The sequence below is a fragment of the Thamnophis elegans genome, chromosome 2 (assembly GCF_009769535.1).
Source record: "Thamnophis elegans isolate rThaEle1 chromosome 2, rThaEle1.pri, whole genome shotgun sequence".
Lineage (NCBI taxonomy): Eukaryota > Metazoa > Chordata > Lepidosauria > Squamata > Colubridae > Thamnophis > Thamnophis elegans.
Genome location: NC_045542.1, coordinates 7,248,985 through 7,267,193, shown reverse-complemented (window position 1 = coordinate 7,267,193; position 18,209 = coordinate 7,248,985). Strand labels below are relative to the sequence as shown.

Here is an 18,209-nt window from a genome sequence, read left to right as displayed (position 1 = left end):
TTATGTGGCCCTCCAAATTAATCAAATTTAACATTTCATTTTCATCTGTTATTCTATTTTACTATAGACAACGTATATCCTCAGATTTAATTTTTGTATAATAAACAGTTCACTTAATTATCCACAATTAATAGTATTAATCTATTTCCCTCATATCATATTAACTACATACCATTAACAATGTTAACATATTTCATTTTATTCTACTGGTAAATTATTTTCCTTCTTTCCTAACCATTTTTTCTTGGTCTCTCAGAAACTTGACTTCTTTTATGTTCTCTTCTTTCCACCCATTCACCTAGCTTTTTCTTTTTCTTGTTTTTGTAATTTCTATATTTTTTCTTCCCAATCTTTTTTCTCCCTTTTGATTCTATTGTTCCCGTAGCTTTCCCCAGATTTTTTCCTAGAAATGAGATTTTTTGAAGACCTTCAATCAACGCCATGGTAAGAATACTTCTGAGGACTGGAGACTGGGGATTCAGGGGAAAACATTCTGCCCTGCTTGTAATTCTTTGTGGAAGCATTTAGCAACTACTGTGGATACAACATTCCAAATTGGGGTCGTGGCTTGTCAAAATTGCTAGAATCCCAGAAGAAACCATTATTTCTAGTCTTTTGAGGAATGGTCAGGACAAAGTATGATGGCTGAGTCCTGCAATCAATAAGAACATAATCAAAGTCCCAAAAGACTTGAGCATTTTCTCTCTTCAGAAAAGATTCAAACCAAGAATTACAGAAATCAGGGTTATCTGCTGTCTATAACTAAATTAAGTTGGATTGATTGAATTCAAGGTTCTAAACAAGTTCAGGAGGTAAGATATTGCTAAGATATTTTATATTACATGTCCCACATCTGACTCAGCATATCTGCTCAAGAAACAGAAGGAACCAATGCAATTCCATCCTGCAACCTAATTTTCAGCCTGAACAATATCACATCGCTCTTTCTGCTCTTTTCTCACTGATGACCCAATTCCTCTGGATTCAGGTTGTCAGGAAAATAAATAAATACTTACATACATACCCACTCTGGGATAAGCAACATTACAAAAAGCACAGAAAATAGTTATTTATAAAAATAATAAAGGCTGGATTTAGAGAAAAAAAATCAGGATTCAATTAAATTATTGAAGCCTCCAGCACTTTGTCTATCTCTATCGGCTTGTGAAACGTGGAATACCTCAATGGGGCTCTTCCATCCCCTTCGTTTAATCAAACACAGTCTTTTTTATAACCATAGAAATGTGGCAGAGTATTCAAAGAGGCAAAGGGAGAAAGAAAGAGAGGAGAGAATTCTTTTTGGTGGATTTTGTAGTCATACATCTATCTCTGTTCCTGAAAAAGAGGATGAAAAAACACCAACTACCCCTCATTTGGGGGCTAGAAGAACATATTCTCTTACTCAGAGGTGGGTTCCTACCAGTTCACACCTATTTGGTAGAACCGGTTCATCAAATCTACCAAACTGGTTAGAAGAGGTTCCACCAGTGGACCCGGAAAGCAGGCCACACCTACAGAAGAGGTTCCAAAATTTTTTGAAACCCACCACTGACACACACACACACACACACACAGACACACAGACAGACAGACAGACAGACTGACTGACTGACACAGAGAGAAAGAGAAAGAAAGGAAGAAAGAAAGAAAGAAAGAAAAAAGAAAGAAAAAGAGTGAGAGAGAGAGATGAAAGAAAAAAAGAAAAAAGGGACAGAGAGACAAAAGGAAAGAAAGAGAGAGAGGGGGGAGAGAGAGAGAGAGAGAGAGAGAATGGCCGGCAAGCCACTCCCACCAGGTCACATGGCTGGCAAGCCACTCCCACAAAGGAGGCCACACCCACAGAGTAGGTTCCAAAAAAATTTGAAACCCATCACTGCTCTTACTACACCTCTGAGCAAAGCAAAAAGTATCTAAACAGCTGCATAAAGCGAAAAATGTTAAGACATCAGGGAAATGGCAAACATCAAATAGACATGCATATACGCTGAGCATAACCTCTACAGAGTAACTCACGCTGGCCATCCCTCAAAAGTGGAGACAGTAAAGAGAGCCATCATGCCCGACAGCACATTGTCAAAGTTGAAGTCACTGTTGAGCCACATGCGCTCACGCACCATTGGGTGAGCCACATCCCCATCCTTGTACACAATGAACGTGCCTCTGGATTTGGGAGGAAGAGAAGGAATGGAAAATGGACAGAAGGAGGAATATGGTAGTTTTGAATCAATTGGAGAGTAGATTATTCATATCTATTGAATTTGCATACGTGCATTTAAAATGATTGCAAATTGCTTTTTAAGCAATTTAAATATAGAACAAACAAACAACAAACAAGTATTTATGTAATAGAGCTAAAAAGAATATGCAATTAAGTGGCAATTAAGTCATTAAATTTTAGCTTCCAGCTCTGATCTCACTGCAAGTATACCTGGGGACCAATCATTAATATAAGCATGAATTGAGTTTTTGTCATTCTGCTACTAGTAGTAAACAGTAGCACAGTTGGAAAGCGGGAATCAGCAGTGTTCATAAAAGGTCCTAAAATGAATCAAGGGAACATGGCAGGGACCAAGATCAAATCCATTTTTTATTCAGTTATTTCAGTGCAAAACTACACCACTGATAATACAGGGAGTTCTTTATCAGTCTCCCACTTAGGAACTCTTATTAGAGCAGATTTTATACTTACTTGCACTCAACTGGGGTATGCTTGGCCTCATCTGTGCAGCTATAGAATTTGCCCTGAAGATACAAGGATAAAAAAAGGAAGGCAATCACAAGAGAGGGATTTTTCTGGGAAAACTATCTAGTCTCTTGGAGCTTACAGAAATGCAGAGGAAATGCTTTATATATCAGTTCACACAGGAACAGCCTTTAAACAGTTCAGACTGAAGTTCTTCATCATGAGCAGTTGTGAGGTCTTTTCAATCTATGGACTAGGTATCAAAGCGAGTGTCTCTCTATCCAGTCCATAGAATCCCTTGTGTATTTCCATTTGTACCACTATCATTATACATATCACCAACTCTTTAGGCTATATTGTCATATTGTTTTTGGTAAATATTCCCAGTAATATTGTGAATGTTAGAGAGATGGGCCGTTAAGAAGGATGAAATATAAATACTTTAATTACTTTAATATCCTGATTTATACAGTCAGTCAATCAACCTATCTACATACTTACCTGCCTATCTACCTACCATATATATTACTAGAATCCCAAGATCCTAGCAATTTTCAATAGTGAAAAAACCACTATGAAACAATAGAGATAAAAACATGTTTAATACGGATCAAATAGATTATGGATATAATTTCAACCATCAGGCAAAAACACCAGTAGAAGGCAATTTTCACTTGGAAAGACCTGCACAATACCTCTAACTTTGCAACTTTTAAAAAATATGCTAAGAATATCATTACTGTAATCTCCACTGGAAAATATGCTAAGAACATCATTACTGTAATCTCCACTGGAAGATTTTTCCCTAAGTTGGTTACCCCATAACCAGGAAACATTATCCCTGGGCCATGCCAATCTTACTTCATGTAGGAACCTGCAACATTCCCATCCAGGTCAAATATACTAAACTGGTTGTTTCTGCCTGGAGAAGGAAGTTATGCTTTGCACTGTATCTAGAAGCCTACTGGCAGAAAGGCCATGCAGCATTCAACATAAGAGATGCAATTCTGCCATAATCGCTCTCAACCTTCAGCATGGGCGCTGTCGCATTCTGAACCAGCTGCAGCTTCTGAGTAATCTTCAAAGATAGCCCCTTGTCATGCACTTTACAATAGTATCCATAGATGGAGAGGAGGCATAATGACTGTTGCCAGATCCTCCAGTTCCAGGGCCATGAATGATTCATCAGGTAAAGCTAGACCAGTGGTTCCCAAACTTGGCAACTTTAAGACTTGTGGACTTCAACTCCCAGAATTCTCCTGGCTGGAGAATTCTGGGAGTTGAAGTCCACAAGTCTTAAAGTTGCCAAGTTTGGGAACCACTGAGCTAGACCAAGGCACCTCTGGCCACGGTTCCACCACAAAATCGCGGAGGACAAAATCGCGCTCGACGAAAGCGCGCATTTGACGTCATCACAGCGCGATGAAAACATCGCGCTGTGATCGAAAAATGTAAAAATAAAGCTAAAACCTTACCCTAACCCCCCCAAACCTAACCCTAAACCTAACCCTAAACCTAACCCTTAACCTAACCCTAAATCTAACCCTAAACCTAACCGTTAACGTAACGCTAAACCTAACGCTAACCCTTAACCTAACGCTAAACCTAACGCTAACACTCTAAACCTAACCCTAACCCTTAACCTAACCCTAACCCTAACCCTAAACCTAACCCTTACCTTTATGTGAATCGGCTTGCTTTAATTTTAATTTTATTTCAATTTTTAATTTTTTTCGTCGCGCTGTGATGATGTCACATGCGCGCTTTCGTCGAGCGCAATTTTGTCCTCCGCGCTTTTGACGGGTCACGCTGGCCACAGCTCTTACCTAGCCATCAAGCAGCAGCTATGAGCTTAGGAGAACACTCAGCTCATGGATCTGCTCCCTTTATTCCATCTAACAACAGCAACTATTGCAGCAGACATAGCCAGATGGCCTCGTTTTGTTTTGATTGAAGCTCTGCTGGCTTCATTTCATCAAAATCCCCAGCATTGAGCAGGGATCTTAACATTTCCCATTTAAGTCAGCATGGCAACGTGTAACTGGATATCACCAGCTTAATGATACCTCATAATGAACCAATGGGAGGTATACTCTCGGGGGGCCTTATAAAGATTTATCAAAGACCACTGGAAGGGTATGTGCAACTAGAAAGGGGAAGAGAAAGATTTATCCTAAGGTTCTTGTTGTTGCCACAGGACTGCTGCTGAAAATCAGCAGGTCTGTGTGAGGAGGGCTTCTTTCCCTCCATTAAATTTAGACTCACAAAATTGTGCTGGGAAAGCTATTATCTCATTGTGTTCATATCCCACTCATTGTCCTTGAGCTGTGGCTGGTAAGAGCAAGGAAATAACACGCATGAGCATAAGTATAAGAATGTTGAATTAAGAGGTGGGGGGCAATCTGATGTCAAGCCATAAGACTAATAACTCTTTCTACATTTTATTTTTCATTCATCTCTATACTTCTTAGTCTATCTAGTTGATTCCTTCCCCTTTCTTATTTTCAATTCTTACTCTTCTGCCTTCTGCACCTCAACTGGGCCCAGCATGTTGCTAATCTCTGCTAGGGCCAAATCCCAAACTTTCATATAGGATTATAGAATGTTGGAGTGGAAGGGACCCGTGGCACGACAAAACCGCGCTCGTCAAAATAGCGGCAACAAAACCGCGTCGCTAAAGCCGCGACGTCATCACCGCGGCGACAACAGCGCGGCGACAGAAGGGTGCTTTAAAACAGCGCGGCGGCAGAAAGCCAATTTAAATTAAGGTAAGGGTTAGGATTAGGTTTAGGGGTTTGGGTTAGGGTTAGGGTTAGGGTTAGATTAGGGTTAGGTTTGGGTTAGGTTTAGGGTTAGGTTTGGGTTAGGTTTAGGTTTAGGGTTAGGGTTAGGGTTAGGGTTAGGTTTAGGGTGCTGAGTGCTTCGGAAGGCGCGGATTTGCCCTCCGCGCTTATGTCGGCGTGGATAAGGGCTTCACGGTATTGTGGGTGAACCGAAGGGACCATAGAGGTCATTCAATGTACCTTCCTGTTTACCGCAGAAATCCAAATTAAATTATCACTGACATGGCTGTTCAGCCTCCAGAGGCAGGGGGACCATTTAAAAGTTCTTAAATGGTCTCTGCCTTAAAGAGTTCTCAGAAATGTATTACAAAAAATGTTTAGGTTTCCTGTGTAACTAGCTAGGGTGTTTGTTATTGTGTTTCCTTTAATTTTACTTGAGTCTTAGCTTTTTCTTGGTGGCATCTGCAACTCAAGATAAATCAAGAAGCATGCATAAGATTTGTTGCTAAGGTGATGTGTTTGGAAAAGTGTTTAGGCAAAATCGAAAGAAGCCCACCCACACACGCTCCATGAGTTTGGTCATCACTCAGTATATTTTTTGATCGTTCCAAGAACACATATTTGTCTTCCATGCTCTCTTCACCTCAGTCACCCCTTGAAATGTCAAATACTGTATGTCTTACCTTGAATAGCTGAACGCCAATGCAAGCGAACATGAACTGCAGCAAGGTGGTGACGATCATGATATTTCCAATGGTGCGGATTGCTACGAACACACATTGTACCACGTGCTGTTTGGGAAAGGAGACACACAGAGAGAGGAAGACATAGTTGAAAATAACACTTTTCAGCCCTTATGTCATCTGAAGAACCAAGAGGGAGTGGGACAGAGAGAGGGCCCACCCATTCACAGCTTACATGCACTCATATGGCAAGAAAGAAATGGATGGGTCTATCCAGTTCTGCATTTTGGGACAGCTTTCTCCAGCCCAGGGCCTCTTAGATGCATTGGGCCGCAATTCCTACTTAGCATGGCCATATCTAGAAAGCACCAGATTGGGAACATCGCTCAAGAACCAGCATCTATTCTTTTAGAGAAGTCCTCACCTTCAGCCCTTTGGCTCGGTTGATGGCTCGGAGAGGACGGAGTACTCTTAGTACCCGCAAGATCTTCACCACAGAGATGGCACTGGAGCTGAAGGAGAAACAGGGAGGCAGGTGTAAGAGCCAATAGGCCCATACCCAACCATTTGGACCCACTTTTCAGATGGGATGCCCAGAGCTTAATTCTGCTCCTTCTTAATCCGTTTGGCTCTTTGTCAGGGAGCCTACTTATCCTTTGCATATCCTGCTTTCCAACTTACTGGATGCCGAAAGAGATGAGTGAGACACTGACAACAAGCAGATCCAGGAGATTAAACCAGTTCCGGCAGAATGAGCCCTTGTGCAGGAAGGCACCGTATGAAATCATCTGTAGATAGAGATGTCAAAACAGCTGTGTGTCTCTCTCCCTTCCTCTCATAGGTGTTGGGAGAATGAAGTAACTTGGAAATGAATGCCTGGTTATTTTGCTGTAAGTGACTGCTTCATAAAACAAGTCAGCTGTATGCAAGAGATCTCTCCCCTCCCTCAAGGTCCATAAAGACATTTCCGTTAGTTCTAAAGGCTGTACTGGTTTCTCTGTCCCTGAACAGATGGTATATGTCAACACTGTATTGGAATAGACCAACATCACACCCATATATAGAGAACACAGAAATAGGTACAATCTCATGGATATTGCAATTATATTTTTAAGAAAACAGTTATATATTTGCAATTATGTTTTGAGGAAGACAGGTTACTTCTGATTAGGCTTATAAAGATATGCTTCACAAAGTATGAGCAATAAACTCTCAGACCTCGAGGGATGCCTTAATAGGACTTCCTGAATCAGATGGACTTCCATGCCTTGTACAAAACCCTACCTCTTTCCATGGACAACAAATATATAGCAAGATTTTAAAAATATGTAGATAAATACAGAGGCTTAGGAAAGTATTTTAGTCTCGGAATAGTGGCCTAAATGCAACATCAAACATACATTAAAATAAAGATTTGATTTCTTCTGATATTTCTGCCCACCTCTCGTGGCACATCAGATACATTCTATCCTAGAGGTAAACTGACTTCAATACAGAGTTATCCATTACAATTATAAACAAGGGGGTATTCTCAAGTTCTCAGATGGTGCAACTCAGACTTAAGAATGCAAACATGTTGAGGTAGCTGTAGCCTTCCAAGTCCAGAATTGTTTATAAACACAGGTTAAATAGCAAGAGAAATAAGCATTTGGATAACTTAGTACAGAAACAGAGAGTTCTCATGCCTTGACAGTCATTATTGGAAATTCTGGATCTCTATCCCAATTACATTTACATTTTTACAGTCTCCAGAACAGTGATGGCAAACCTTTTCGGCACCAAGTGCCAAAAATGGAACCTGCATGCATGTGCGTGTGCTGGAGCGCCGGAAACCTGAAGACCTGAGAGACCGCCTCCTGCCGATTACCTCTCTCAGACCAATTAGATCGCACAGGTTGGGTCTCCTCTGGATTCCATCTGCCAGCCAATGTCGGCTGGCGACTCCCTGGGGGAGGGCCTTCTCTGTTGCAGCTCCAGTCCTCTGGAACGAGCTCCCTGTTGAGATCCGGACCCTTACTACCCTCCCGGCCTTCCGCAAAGCCACCAAGTCCTGGCTGTTCCAGCAGGCTGGGGGGAGCTGAGAAGCATCTACCTCCACGGAAATTGTGAATGTTGGTTTTGTTTTTAATATGTTGTCTTTGTCTCATTCCCCGCTTTCCCTTGTCTTTTGTGAGCCACCCGGAGTCCTCCGGGAGTGGGCGGCATACAAGACAAATAAATAAATAAATAAATAAGACCAGCTGACCGGCACACGCATGCCTGTTTTTTGGCTGTTTTCAGACTGGGTTTTGGGGGTCAAAAAAGGGCCCACCAAACAGCCTGAAAGCGGCCCAAAAATGACTGTTTTTTGTCTGCTTTTCAGGACGTTTTCCAGCCCCTGTGAAGACCTGGCGTGCCTGTGCATGCCGGAAACCAGAAGGACAACTCAACAATGCACGTGCCCACAGAGAGGGCTTTGCGTGCCACTTCTGGCACATGTCAGAGGTTCACCATCATGGCTCTAAGCAGTTCATTCTGTAGTTTTCTTCAACCCACTCATCTGCTTCATGCCCTATAGTTTTAGTATCCACAAGGCTATCTGAATGATATCGTGGCCTCTAGGAAGCATGTTTTTTTTAAAATATACTTTTTTTATTTTCCATTTTCATAACATATAATCACATGTATACTATTACATAGCCAATATCCTATTGCAGTGTTTCTCAACCTTGGCTACTTGAAGATGTCTGGACTTCAACTCCCAGAATTCCCCAGCCAGCGATTGCTGGCTGGGGAATTCTGGGAGTTGAAGTCCAGACATCTTCAAGTTGCCAAGGTTGAGAAACACTGTCCTATTGTATTAAGTAGTAATTACATCAGTTCCTCTTGTCATCGACACCCAGAAAGATAAAAACCCATTATTAGCTCTTCTGCTCTCCATACCCCTCTTTCGTCTGCCTCTCTCCTACCTCCTTTCTTCCCTCCATCATCCTTTTCTACTCTACTTCCCCTTCCTTTCTCCTTCTCCTCTCTCTTCATTCCACTCCTCCTTACAGGATGCATGTTTCATTTCTGAGTTGATAGGCTTTCTCCTTCCTTTGCTCCCTTTGCCCTTACTCTACTTAGTCTTATTACCTTAAGCAAGATCTCAACAGTGAAGATAGACGTGAAGGCATAGTCAAAGTAGCCCAAAATCTGAGTAATGGGAGAGAAGAAAAGGAAAGAAAAATAGCTGAAATATAAAAGCCGAAGAGCAGAGCGAGCAAGAGAGACAAGCGTGTGGATGAAGGAAAAGAAGGCTTTTTTTTTTCTTTTGCCTCCACCTCCTTTCTTCCATTCTTTAACAACATGGGTCATAGCTTACATTGTTGCGGAAGGAGTGTGCTCGGATGGGATCTTCAGCTGCCAAAGAGATGCTGCTAAGAATGATGAAGACAAGGATGAGATTGGTGAAGATGTGATGGTGGATCAGCTTGTGGCATCCAACACGAAGGCTAGTGGAAGAAGGGAAGGCAGTAAGTTAATAACATAAGGCAGAACTGATCTGAGATCCAAATTCCAAAAAATCAGGAGGTGATGCTCTGGCACTAAAAAAAAAGTGTGATAGAACACACATGCAATTTATTACAAATAAGGGCAGAATATGAATGGTAAATTTGGAGAAAACTCTGTGACCACAAAAGCAGACCTAACATATAGCAAAGCCATTGGAGGGATATACATTAAAATGCGTTGGGGGTATAGCAATCTCCTGAAATATCAAATGCCAGGAAATGTGACCCTACATCAGAAGCAAAGGACTTGGTACCTTTTCTTGCACTAACAAGGAAGGTATTGACGTAAACTGGGCTGTGCAACAAGATAACTTCGAGACCACCTACTTCCACATACCTCCCAGCGGCCAGTAAGATCCCACAGATCCGTCAGCCAGGCAGTGTCGGCTGGCGGGCCCCCGGAGGAGAGCCTTCTCTGTGGCTGCTCCGACTCTTTGGAATCAGCTACCCCCAGAGATCCGGACCATACCCACTCTCATGGCCTTCAGGAAAGCTGTAAAAACCTGGCTATTCCAGCAGGCCTGGGGCTGTTGACCTCATCGCTGAGGTCCAGCCCCGATCAGAGTGAATGCATGTGGTTTTGTGATTTTAAACTGTCTTTTTTCTTTTTTCTCTCTCTTTTTTTTTCTTCTTTTTTTTTGTAAGCCGCCCGGAGTCCTTCGGGATTGGGCGGCATATAAATTTTGATAATAAATAATAATAAATAAAATAAATAACCTGAGAAACCATAAATGAAGGGGACTGCAGTACATCAGCCTAGTCAGACTTGAAGGCAGTAAGAGTCTGGTTGACTTTGTATCAATGGTGCTTCAGATTGGTTCCTCAGGCTGAGCAACTAGTCACTAGAAAAGCCTTCCAGCCCCTTCCTCCAGTCTACCTGCTGTTGACTTGACTTCTGTCTGCCCCAAATACAGTAGTAGTTGAATTTTGACTAGACAAAGGTTATGTTCCCTTTTCTGAATCTTCTAACTCAGTGGTTCCCAAACTTGGCAACTTTAAGACTTGTGGACTTCAACTCCCAGAATTCTCCAGCCAGCTCACTGTTCTAACTGACAAATTGCAGCACTAATCCCACAGGCTCTGACACTAGAAGAGAGGAAATCTGGACCTCATTCTACGATTTTTATAGGCTGAAGTCACATTCCCATTGAGCCAAAAAGATATTCCCCCTATTTTCCACTTTGTATACTCACGGGTTTGTCTGACTAAGGCAAAAAAAGGCGCTTCCGTCAGGAATTGGTACAACTTTCTCCGTGGGAGTGTCTTCCAGTTTGTCTAGGTGGGACTCGGCCAAGCTCTGCTGATCTGCCACCTCTTCCTCCCCTAAAGCAAAGGAGACTCCAGTTTCGGATAATTGATTTTATAATGATAGACATGTGCACAGTGCATTAGAGTAACATAGATACATTTCTGTCCCCAAAGAGTTTATAGTTTAAAGTACAACACGGGGGGGGGGGGAAGCAGTAATTAAAAGGATGGAAATAGTCAGGTGGGGATGGGTGGGAATGGTTAAGTTAGGCTAAACATCTGAACAAGGAAGAGATCCAAGGAGTTATGCAAGGAATTAATGCAAAATATGACATTGGAAAGGAGAGACACATGTTAAAATTCTAGAAAAGCAGTCCTAGACATAGCAAAGAGCAAGAAAGGGGAAAGTCCTTGAAATGAACAGAAATCTTTGGATATATCATGACTTACTAATATTCAAGTTAAAATCAGCTTGAGACTATCTCCCAAAATAGCTACAGCCTTGAGTTAAGCAGATGGCAGTCTCTAGGCAGGAATCTTAGCTTATTTATCTATATATTTTGTATAGTTGCTGGCCGTTTCAGAAAGCCCATTTTCCAAGCCAGGCATTGGACTTAAAATGAACTATGTAAGAGGCAATAAAGATGAAATTTCAGAACACAGTTGTCTCTTTATGCTTTCCAGAGTGTAAGTTATCGGTGTGAGCTGTCCAAGGTCCTGCAACCTTAACTGGGGCCTGTTTTTATTCTCCTGCCGTGTAATCTTCTTCCTGGTATCAGCAGAGCAGGTGAAACTAACGAAGCCTCAACAGGTGAAACCAGGAGAGATATACCAACAGAGAATGGTGGAGTGTTGTAGCAAAACTTTGAAAAGTTTGTTCCCACTCAAGAATGGATAGAAAGCTAGTTTGATATAACTTCTCCATCTTCCTAGTCAGGAATCCAACTCCTGTATCCAACTGCTTAAAAAGCATTATTTTCTCCTGGAATGGGTCAGTGGCCAAAGAAACAATAAATGTTGTCACCAACGAAAACATAAACGATTCATTTTTACTAGGGCCAGCTTTTCCCTTCCAGCTTTTACTTATCCTAAATAAAAGACTATTTTAACCTTGACGCTAAAGAGACTTTCCAAAACATAGTTAATGGGTACCCACACACCCCGAGTATCTACACTTCGTTTTTGAGATCCCTCTGCCAGGTTTCTAGTAGCAAATTTGCACATTTAGAGAAAATAAAGATACATCTTTATTCTGGTTTGAGGTAAATGCAGAAAAAAAAAGCACAGATAAGGGGAAGAAAGCATCAGCCTGTCAGGCAGTGACCCTTAGTGGAAGAAAGGAAGTGTTACAGGGAGCATTACTCATCTCTGAAGATTTGTAAAGGATGAAAATGTGTTATAATTGTGTCATCTGAAACAATGACATGGTTCAAAATTGGAGCAATTATGGGTATCTAACTTACATGTCTCTCCAAATTCTTATTATTATAGGATGCTATTGGTATATATAAAAATTTGCCAACTAACAGCAAAAATGGAGGTCCATGAATTTCAACGCATAATTAATTTATATCATTTCTCTTCCTTTTTTCCTTGCAGTTAGCGGCTGTTTCACATGTGAGGATTAATAGCAATAGCAATAGCAGTTAGACTTATATACCGCTTCATAGGACTTTCAACCCTCTCTAAGCGGTTTACAGAGCCAGCATATCCGCCCCCACAGTCTGAGTCCTCATTTCCCCCACCTCGGAAGGATGGAAGGCTGAGTCAACCTTGAGCCGGTGAGATTAGAACCGCTGAACTGCAGATAACAGTCAGCTGAAGTGGCCTGCAGTACTGCACCCTAACCACTGCGCCACCTCGGCTCTAAATAGCCCAGAGAAACTGAAAAACTAAAGATTTTTTTCAAGTTCCCTCTCTGGAAAAGATAAATAGCTCTTTGTTTCAGTTTAGTACAGGGTTGTCAAACTGGCAGCCCTCAAGCCGAATGCTTCATGCACAGGCTACACCCACCCAAGCTCCGCAAAGGGAAAAAAGTCCCGAAACGTCATGGGACGGCAACATGACACCGCGGGTTTGACACCCATGGTCCCAGAGTCATATGCCACTATTGGAGCAATCTGGCTGAAGTCTAATTGCAAAAGCCCATTGTAAAAGGTCAGTTCAAATCTCTATGAAGAGGTAATCTGTTCTTCCCCTGAATTACTTGGCTTGGAAGAGAGAAAATAAGATTTCAGAGAGAAAGAGGAGAGAATGAGAGAGTGAATATCTCCAGGGACTTCAGTCGTGACCCTTTCAACTTCTTTCTTCAACCTGCCTACCACACGGCTCCCAATAAACTATCAATAAGAGAATGCAATGCTCACCCACAAACAACCCCACCCTTGTGTAGGGGCTACAGTCTTTATGACTTGATCACAGTACTAGAATCCCATTTTTTACCTGCTCCTTCATTGCCTTCTTCTACAGCCTCCTCCTCCTCCTCTTCCTCACCACCTTCTACCTGTAAAGAAAGAAATCAGGGAGGTCCAATGTGGAGAGATATTTTAATGAAAGAGAGACTCATCCCCAAAGTTCCCCAATTATTTCAAGGAAGTGCATAAGAACAATCTGGGCAGAGAAAGGTGTGCAAACATGGAAGGACACACAAAAACCAATGAAAAATGAGCATACATTTCTCCTACAAAGTCTTTCCCTTGCTGCCAGATATACTACATGTTTCTTATTCACATACATGCTATGCTTGTATCTAAAGCAGGAGATGGGGATATAAATAGTAGATGAAATGAGACATTTGGGTGAATGGAGGCTGAACAAAAGAGCCGGAGGGTATAAAGGCAATGAGCTAAAGGCAAGGCCTTAATTACTTGAAAATTAATTCTTTTCTAATTTACTCTATCTGGATAGCATAACATCAAAGAAGACTGAAGTATGGCCTATCCTGCAATAAAAACGGTTGGATTGAATTTGGTTAAAAGTGGAAATTTTGCCAAACATAAGGCTGATTATAGATTATGGAAGGCACACAGAAAATTGTCCAAGGTACTGATAAGTTGAAGATGGAATCACCGCACAGACTAACAATGCAAACATGGCAAAATTGACTTGTTTGGTCACAGATAACAAGTGTTTTTATAAAAGATTGGCAACTACTTTTTGCTGGAAATGGAAAAAATGAACTCATGTATAGATTTGCTATTCAATCAAAGGGTTGAATATGGGGGGGGGGGAAGAACCATGTGGTAACTTTAAAGAGGACGGACAGCAGTGGTGGGTTTCAAAAATTGTTGGAACCTACTCTGTGGGTGTGGCCTCCTTTGTGGGAGTGGCTTGCCACCCATGTGACCGGATGGGAGTGGCTTGCTGCCCATGTGACCCGATGGGAGTGGCTTGCCACCCATGTGACCGGATATGAAATTATGAATTAGTTCTTAGGTCGGTCCAAGTAGCTATTCAGAAGTTAGTGGTTAGAAGCAATCGTAAAGCAAGATATGGAATTAAAATCAGAAATATTTTGTTGGCTATTTGAAAGGGAGTATAATATATATTTAATTTAACACATGTTAGCAGCTGCTGGAATTGTGTTTGCACAACAGGGGAAAAACAGAGATACCGTATATACTCGAGTATAGGCCGACCCGAATATAAGCCGAGGCACCTAATTTTACCACAAAAAACTGGAAAAGTTATTGACTCGAGTATAAGCCTAGGGTGGGAAATGCAGCAGCTACCGGTAAATTTCAAAAATAAAAATAGATACCAATAATGTTTTTGAATATTTATTTCAAAGAAAAACAGTAAACTAGCGGTGTATTCAATGAAATACTTCACTCACCTCATGATGCTGATGTCCCGCTGTGATGATGATGTCCCATGCAGCCGCGGGAGCGATGTCCCGCCTCCTATGACACACGGCACAGTGATTCCTATCATTGGATCACTGTACCAGAGGAGGTGGGACATCGCTATGTGGCTGCTTGCCATAACAAGGAGGAGGTGGGACATCGTTGCAGAGCGGCAGGAGGGGGAGGAAGGGGAATCGTAAGACAGCCCTGCATTACATTAGAACGTGAGGAGGGGGGATGGTGCGGTGCGCGCTGCGCGGCAAACTGACACAGAGGGAGGGGAAACTCACAGGGGCACTGGGCCATTCACGAGTGTCACCCAGCGGCATGGCCCCGCCCCTTTTTCTCCTCCATTTCGGGCAAATTTTTCACTGACTCGAGTATAAGCCGAGGCGGCTTTTTTCAGCCCAAAAAGTGGGCTGAAAAACTAGGCTTATACTCGAGTATATACAGTATGTAAACGAATAAATATTACAATGTGCAGGAATAAATAAATTGACAATTAAAATCAAGAAGGCTTTGAATACTTCTTCGCGTGGGATTGGTTTTAGCAATTGCCAACTAACGGAAACAGAAATTAGAAATCCAAAAGTATGAAAGAAAACACCAATTATGTAAGGAAAGGTCCCTAAAATGTATAAGGAAATATTACTAGATCATTATTAATGCGTAGATAACTGCGGGACATTACACACCCACCAGTGGTGGTTTCAAAAAAAATTTTGAAACTGGTTCGGTAGATTTGACGAACCGGTTCTACCGAATAGGTGTGAACTGGTAGGAACCCACCTCTGGAGGACAGATAAGAAACTACTCTGTGGCTGCTGTAAAGATTGGAAGTTGCTTCTTTATGGACTTCCGGTCATGGGGAACTGAAGATATGCTTGAAAAAATAGGGATTACATTATAGCTGAAATCCGCAGTTTGATGCAGACTCCGGACCAATTGGAGAAAGGAGAGAGTGTGAGGTAGTCTGCACACAATTTGGACAGCTGCTCCTTATGAGTAAACTACAGTTGAGCCATTGGGAGTCAAGGGATTACATCTAAGCTCATAATCGTAATTAAGGACTCAAGTTTGGCTGATCCACATTTTTAATCACTTTGGCATTCACTTTTTATTGCTTTTTTAATATTGAGATCCTCTGGAATGGCAAGCTTTTATGGACTTCACTGGGTGACTTTCCTTCGGTCCATTACTAAAGACGTTTTAAGTACATATTTAATTGTTTTCTTTTTTCTTTTTCTGAATTAACAGCAAAAGGGTGATTAGAGTGAGAGTGTTGATTTAAGAAACTATAATAGTCACAGTGTGTTGCTATCTCTGGTAATTTTTATTGGATTTTTCTTGATTAGATTCGAAAGATGACATTTGCGGTATTTGTTTAATAATATAAATGAGATATAAATGTAAAAGAAAGGAATTCAATTGGATTAATTAGATCAAGTTTATAATGGACAGTTTGTTATTTCTGGCAACCCTTAATAGATTTTTGCTAACTAGAAGGGAGTGAGGATTTAAAGATGTGCTTATATAATATGGTTTATATTAGCTTTATCTGTACATGTAATTTTGTTTTTTTAAAACAAAAGTTGCTACTTTATATATATTTTTTTCTCAACTTGGACTGGTTTTTCCATTTCTTCTTTTATCCTTCATTTCATTTTATTCTTAATTTCACTCAAGTCTATATAATTTCGAGTGTCTCTTTTCCTTATGTGACGATGATAGATAGATAGATAGATGATAGATAGATAGATAGATAGATAGATAGATAGATAGATAGATAGATAGATAGATAGATAGTTAGATAGACAGACAGACAGACAGACAGACAGACAGACAGACAGACATTGTTTTGTTTGGATTAAAAATGAGCTGGACAGAAAATAAGTGGATTTTTCTTGTGTTTGCACTATAAAAATCATTATGCGCTGTTTGTTGGAAGTAGTAGTACATAACCATGGAATTCCCTCCACTTGAAAACTAACAAAATCTGAGAAGGTATCTGTTGCAATGCTGCTGTTTCCAACTAGATGTAGTTGACACCCTTGCGTAACAACATAAAATGTGTTAAGACTCTTGTCTTATAATTTCTAGGCTGCCTGAAATCCAACACCTCTGGAGGGTATCACATTGGGAAGGCACCATTAAAATTTGAAACACTTCACTTATTGATATCTATAGCTATCCAGGGAACTTGGATCAGAACCTGAACTTGGACCTCACCTTCAGAGTTTTATTCTCTTCCTCTTTGTTCTGTTCTCCCTCTGCTGGTGCCTGTCTGCATTACAACAAGAAAGGACATTAAGAGAGAACATTAGAGGACAAAAAAGGAAAGACATTAGACTTTATCTTGCATCTGAGTTTCTCAGTATTCTTCTATACTCAATCCCCATTTAATGAAACACTTCTTGTATTTATTGCCTTCTTAAATTGGAGTATTGTACATTCCAAACTTTTACTTAAAACAATCCTATTGCAGTATAAATGCCCTTACATGATGGTTTATAGCAGGGGACCCCAAACCCCGGGCCACAACCACTACTGGGCCGCGGTCTATTTAGAATCAGGCCGCACGAGCGGTGGGCCAACGTGCATGTGTGAAGCTCAACTAGCGCAAGCAGGGGGCTGCCGTGCATGCGTGTGTGCGCACTGGCCCACCGTTTGCGCAGGTCAGGTTGTACACGTGTGTGCATGCTGGCCCCCCACTCATACAGCCCAGTTCCCCTCTCTCCCCACCTTCCCCATCCAGGCTGCCAAGTCACAAAGATTGGGGACTGCTAGTTTATCGTGACCCGTCAAAACCGCACTCGACTAAGCTGCGCCCGATTAAACCGCGTCGCTGACGTCATCAACAGGACGACAACAGCCAGCGCAGGGAAAGAAGGGCGCTTTAAATAGCGCTTTGAAAGCAAGCCGATTCAACTTAAGGTAAGGGTTAGGTTTAGGGTTAGCTTTAGGGTTAGCTTTAGGGTTAGGTTAAGAGTTAGGCTTAGGCTTAGGCTTAGGCTTAGGTTAAGGGTTAGGGTTAGGTTAAGAGTTAGGTTTAGGGTTAGATTTAGGATTAGGTTTAGGGGGGTTAGGTTTAGGTTTAGGGGTTAATTTTAGGTTTAGGGTTTACAGCGTGCTTCTGTCTCCACGCTGTTGTCGCCCTGTTGATGACGTCAGCGACGCAGTTTAGTCAGGCGCGGTTTTGTGGTGGAACCCTAGTTTATAGCAGTAAAACAAACAATTTTACAAAGTTACAAATCGAACAGCTATTGACTAGTTGAAATTTCTTTCCCATCCTGCCCTCCCTCACTTAGGCTATGCTCACTTCTCTTCTTTGGAGGTATTAATGTCGTCTCCATCAGCAAGATTGTCCACTGCAATAGCCAAGAAGACATTGAGTAGGATATCTGAGGTGAGAAGTTTAGAGAAAACAATCTGAT

General features: G+C 41.6%; 1 protein-coding gene across 1 annotated transcript in view; it reads right to left on the bottom strand.

Moving 5' to 3' along the window:
- CACNA1F (calcium voltage-gated channel subunit alpha1 F) overlaps positions 1–18,209 on the bottom strand; it is an 89,417-nt gene that overhangs the window by 38,675 nt on the left and 32,533 nt on the right. The window contains 11 exon segments of the mRNA XM_032210685.1: positions 2,014–2,160; positions 2,690–2,742; positions 6,150–6,257; positions 6,574–6,661; positions 6,831–6,937; positions 9,264–9,323; positions 9,493–9,622; positions 10,876–11,005; positions 13,373–13,433; positions 17,005–17,059; positions 18,095–18,176. Of these exon segments, the coding sequence (XP_032066576.1) occupies positions 2,014–2,160; positions 2,690–2,742; positions 6,150–6,257; positions 6,574–6,661; positions 6,831–6,937; positions 9,264–9,323; positions 9,493–9,622; positions 10,876–11,005; positions 13,373–13,433; positions 17,005–17,059; positions 18,095–18,176 (1,021 nt within the window).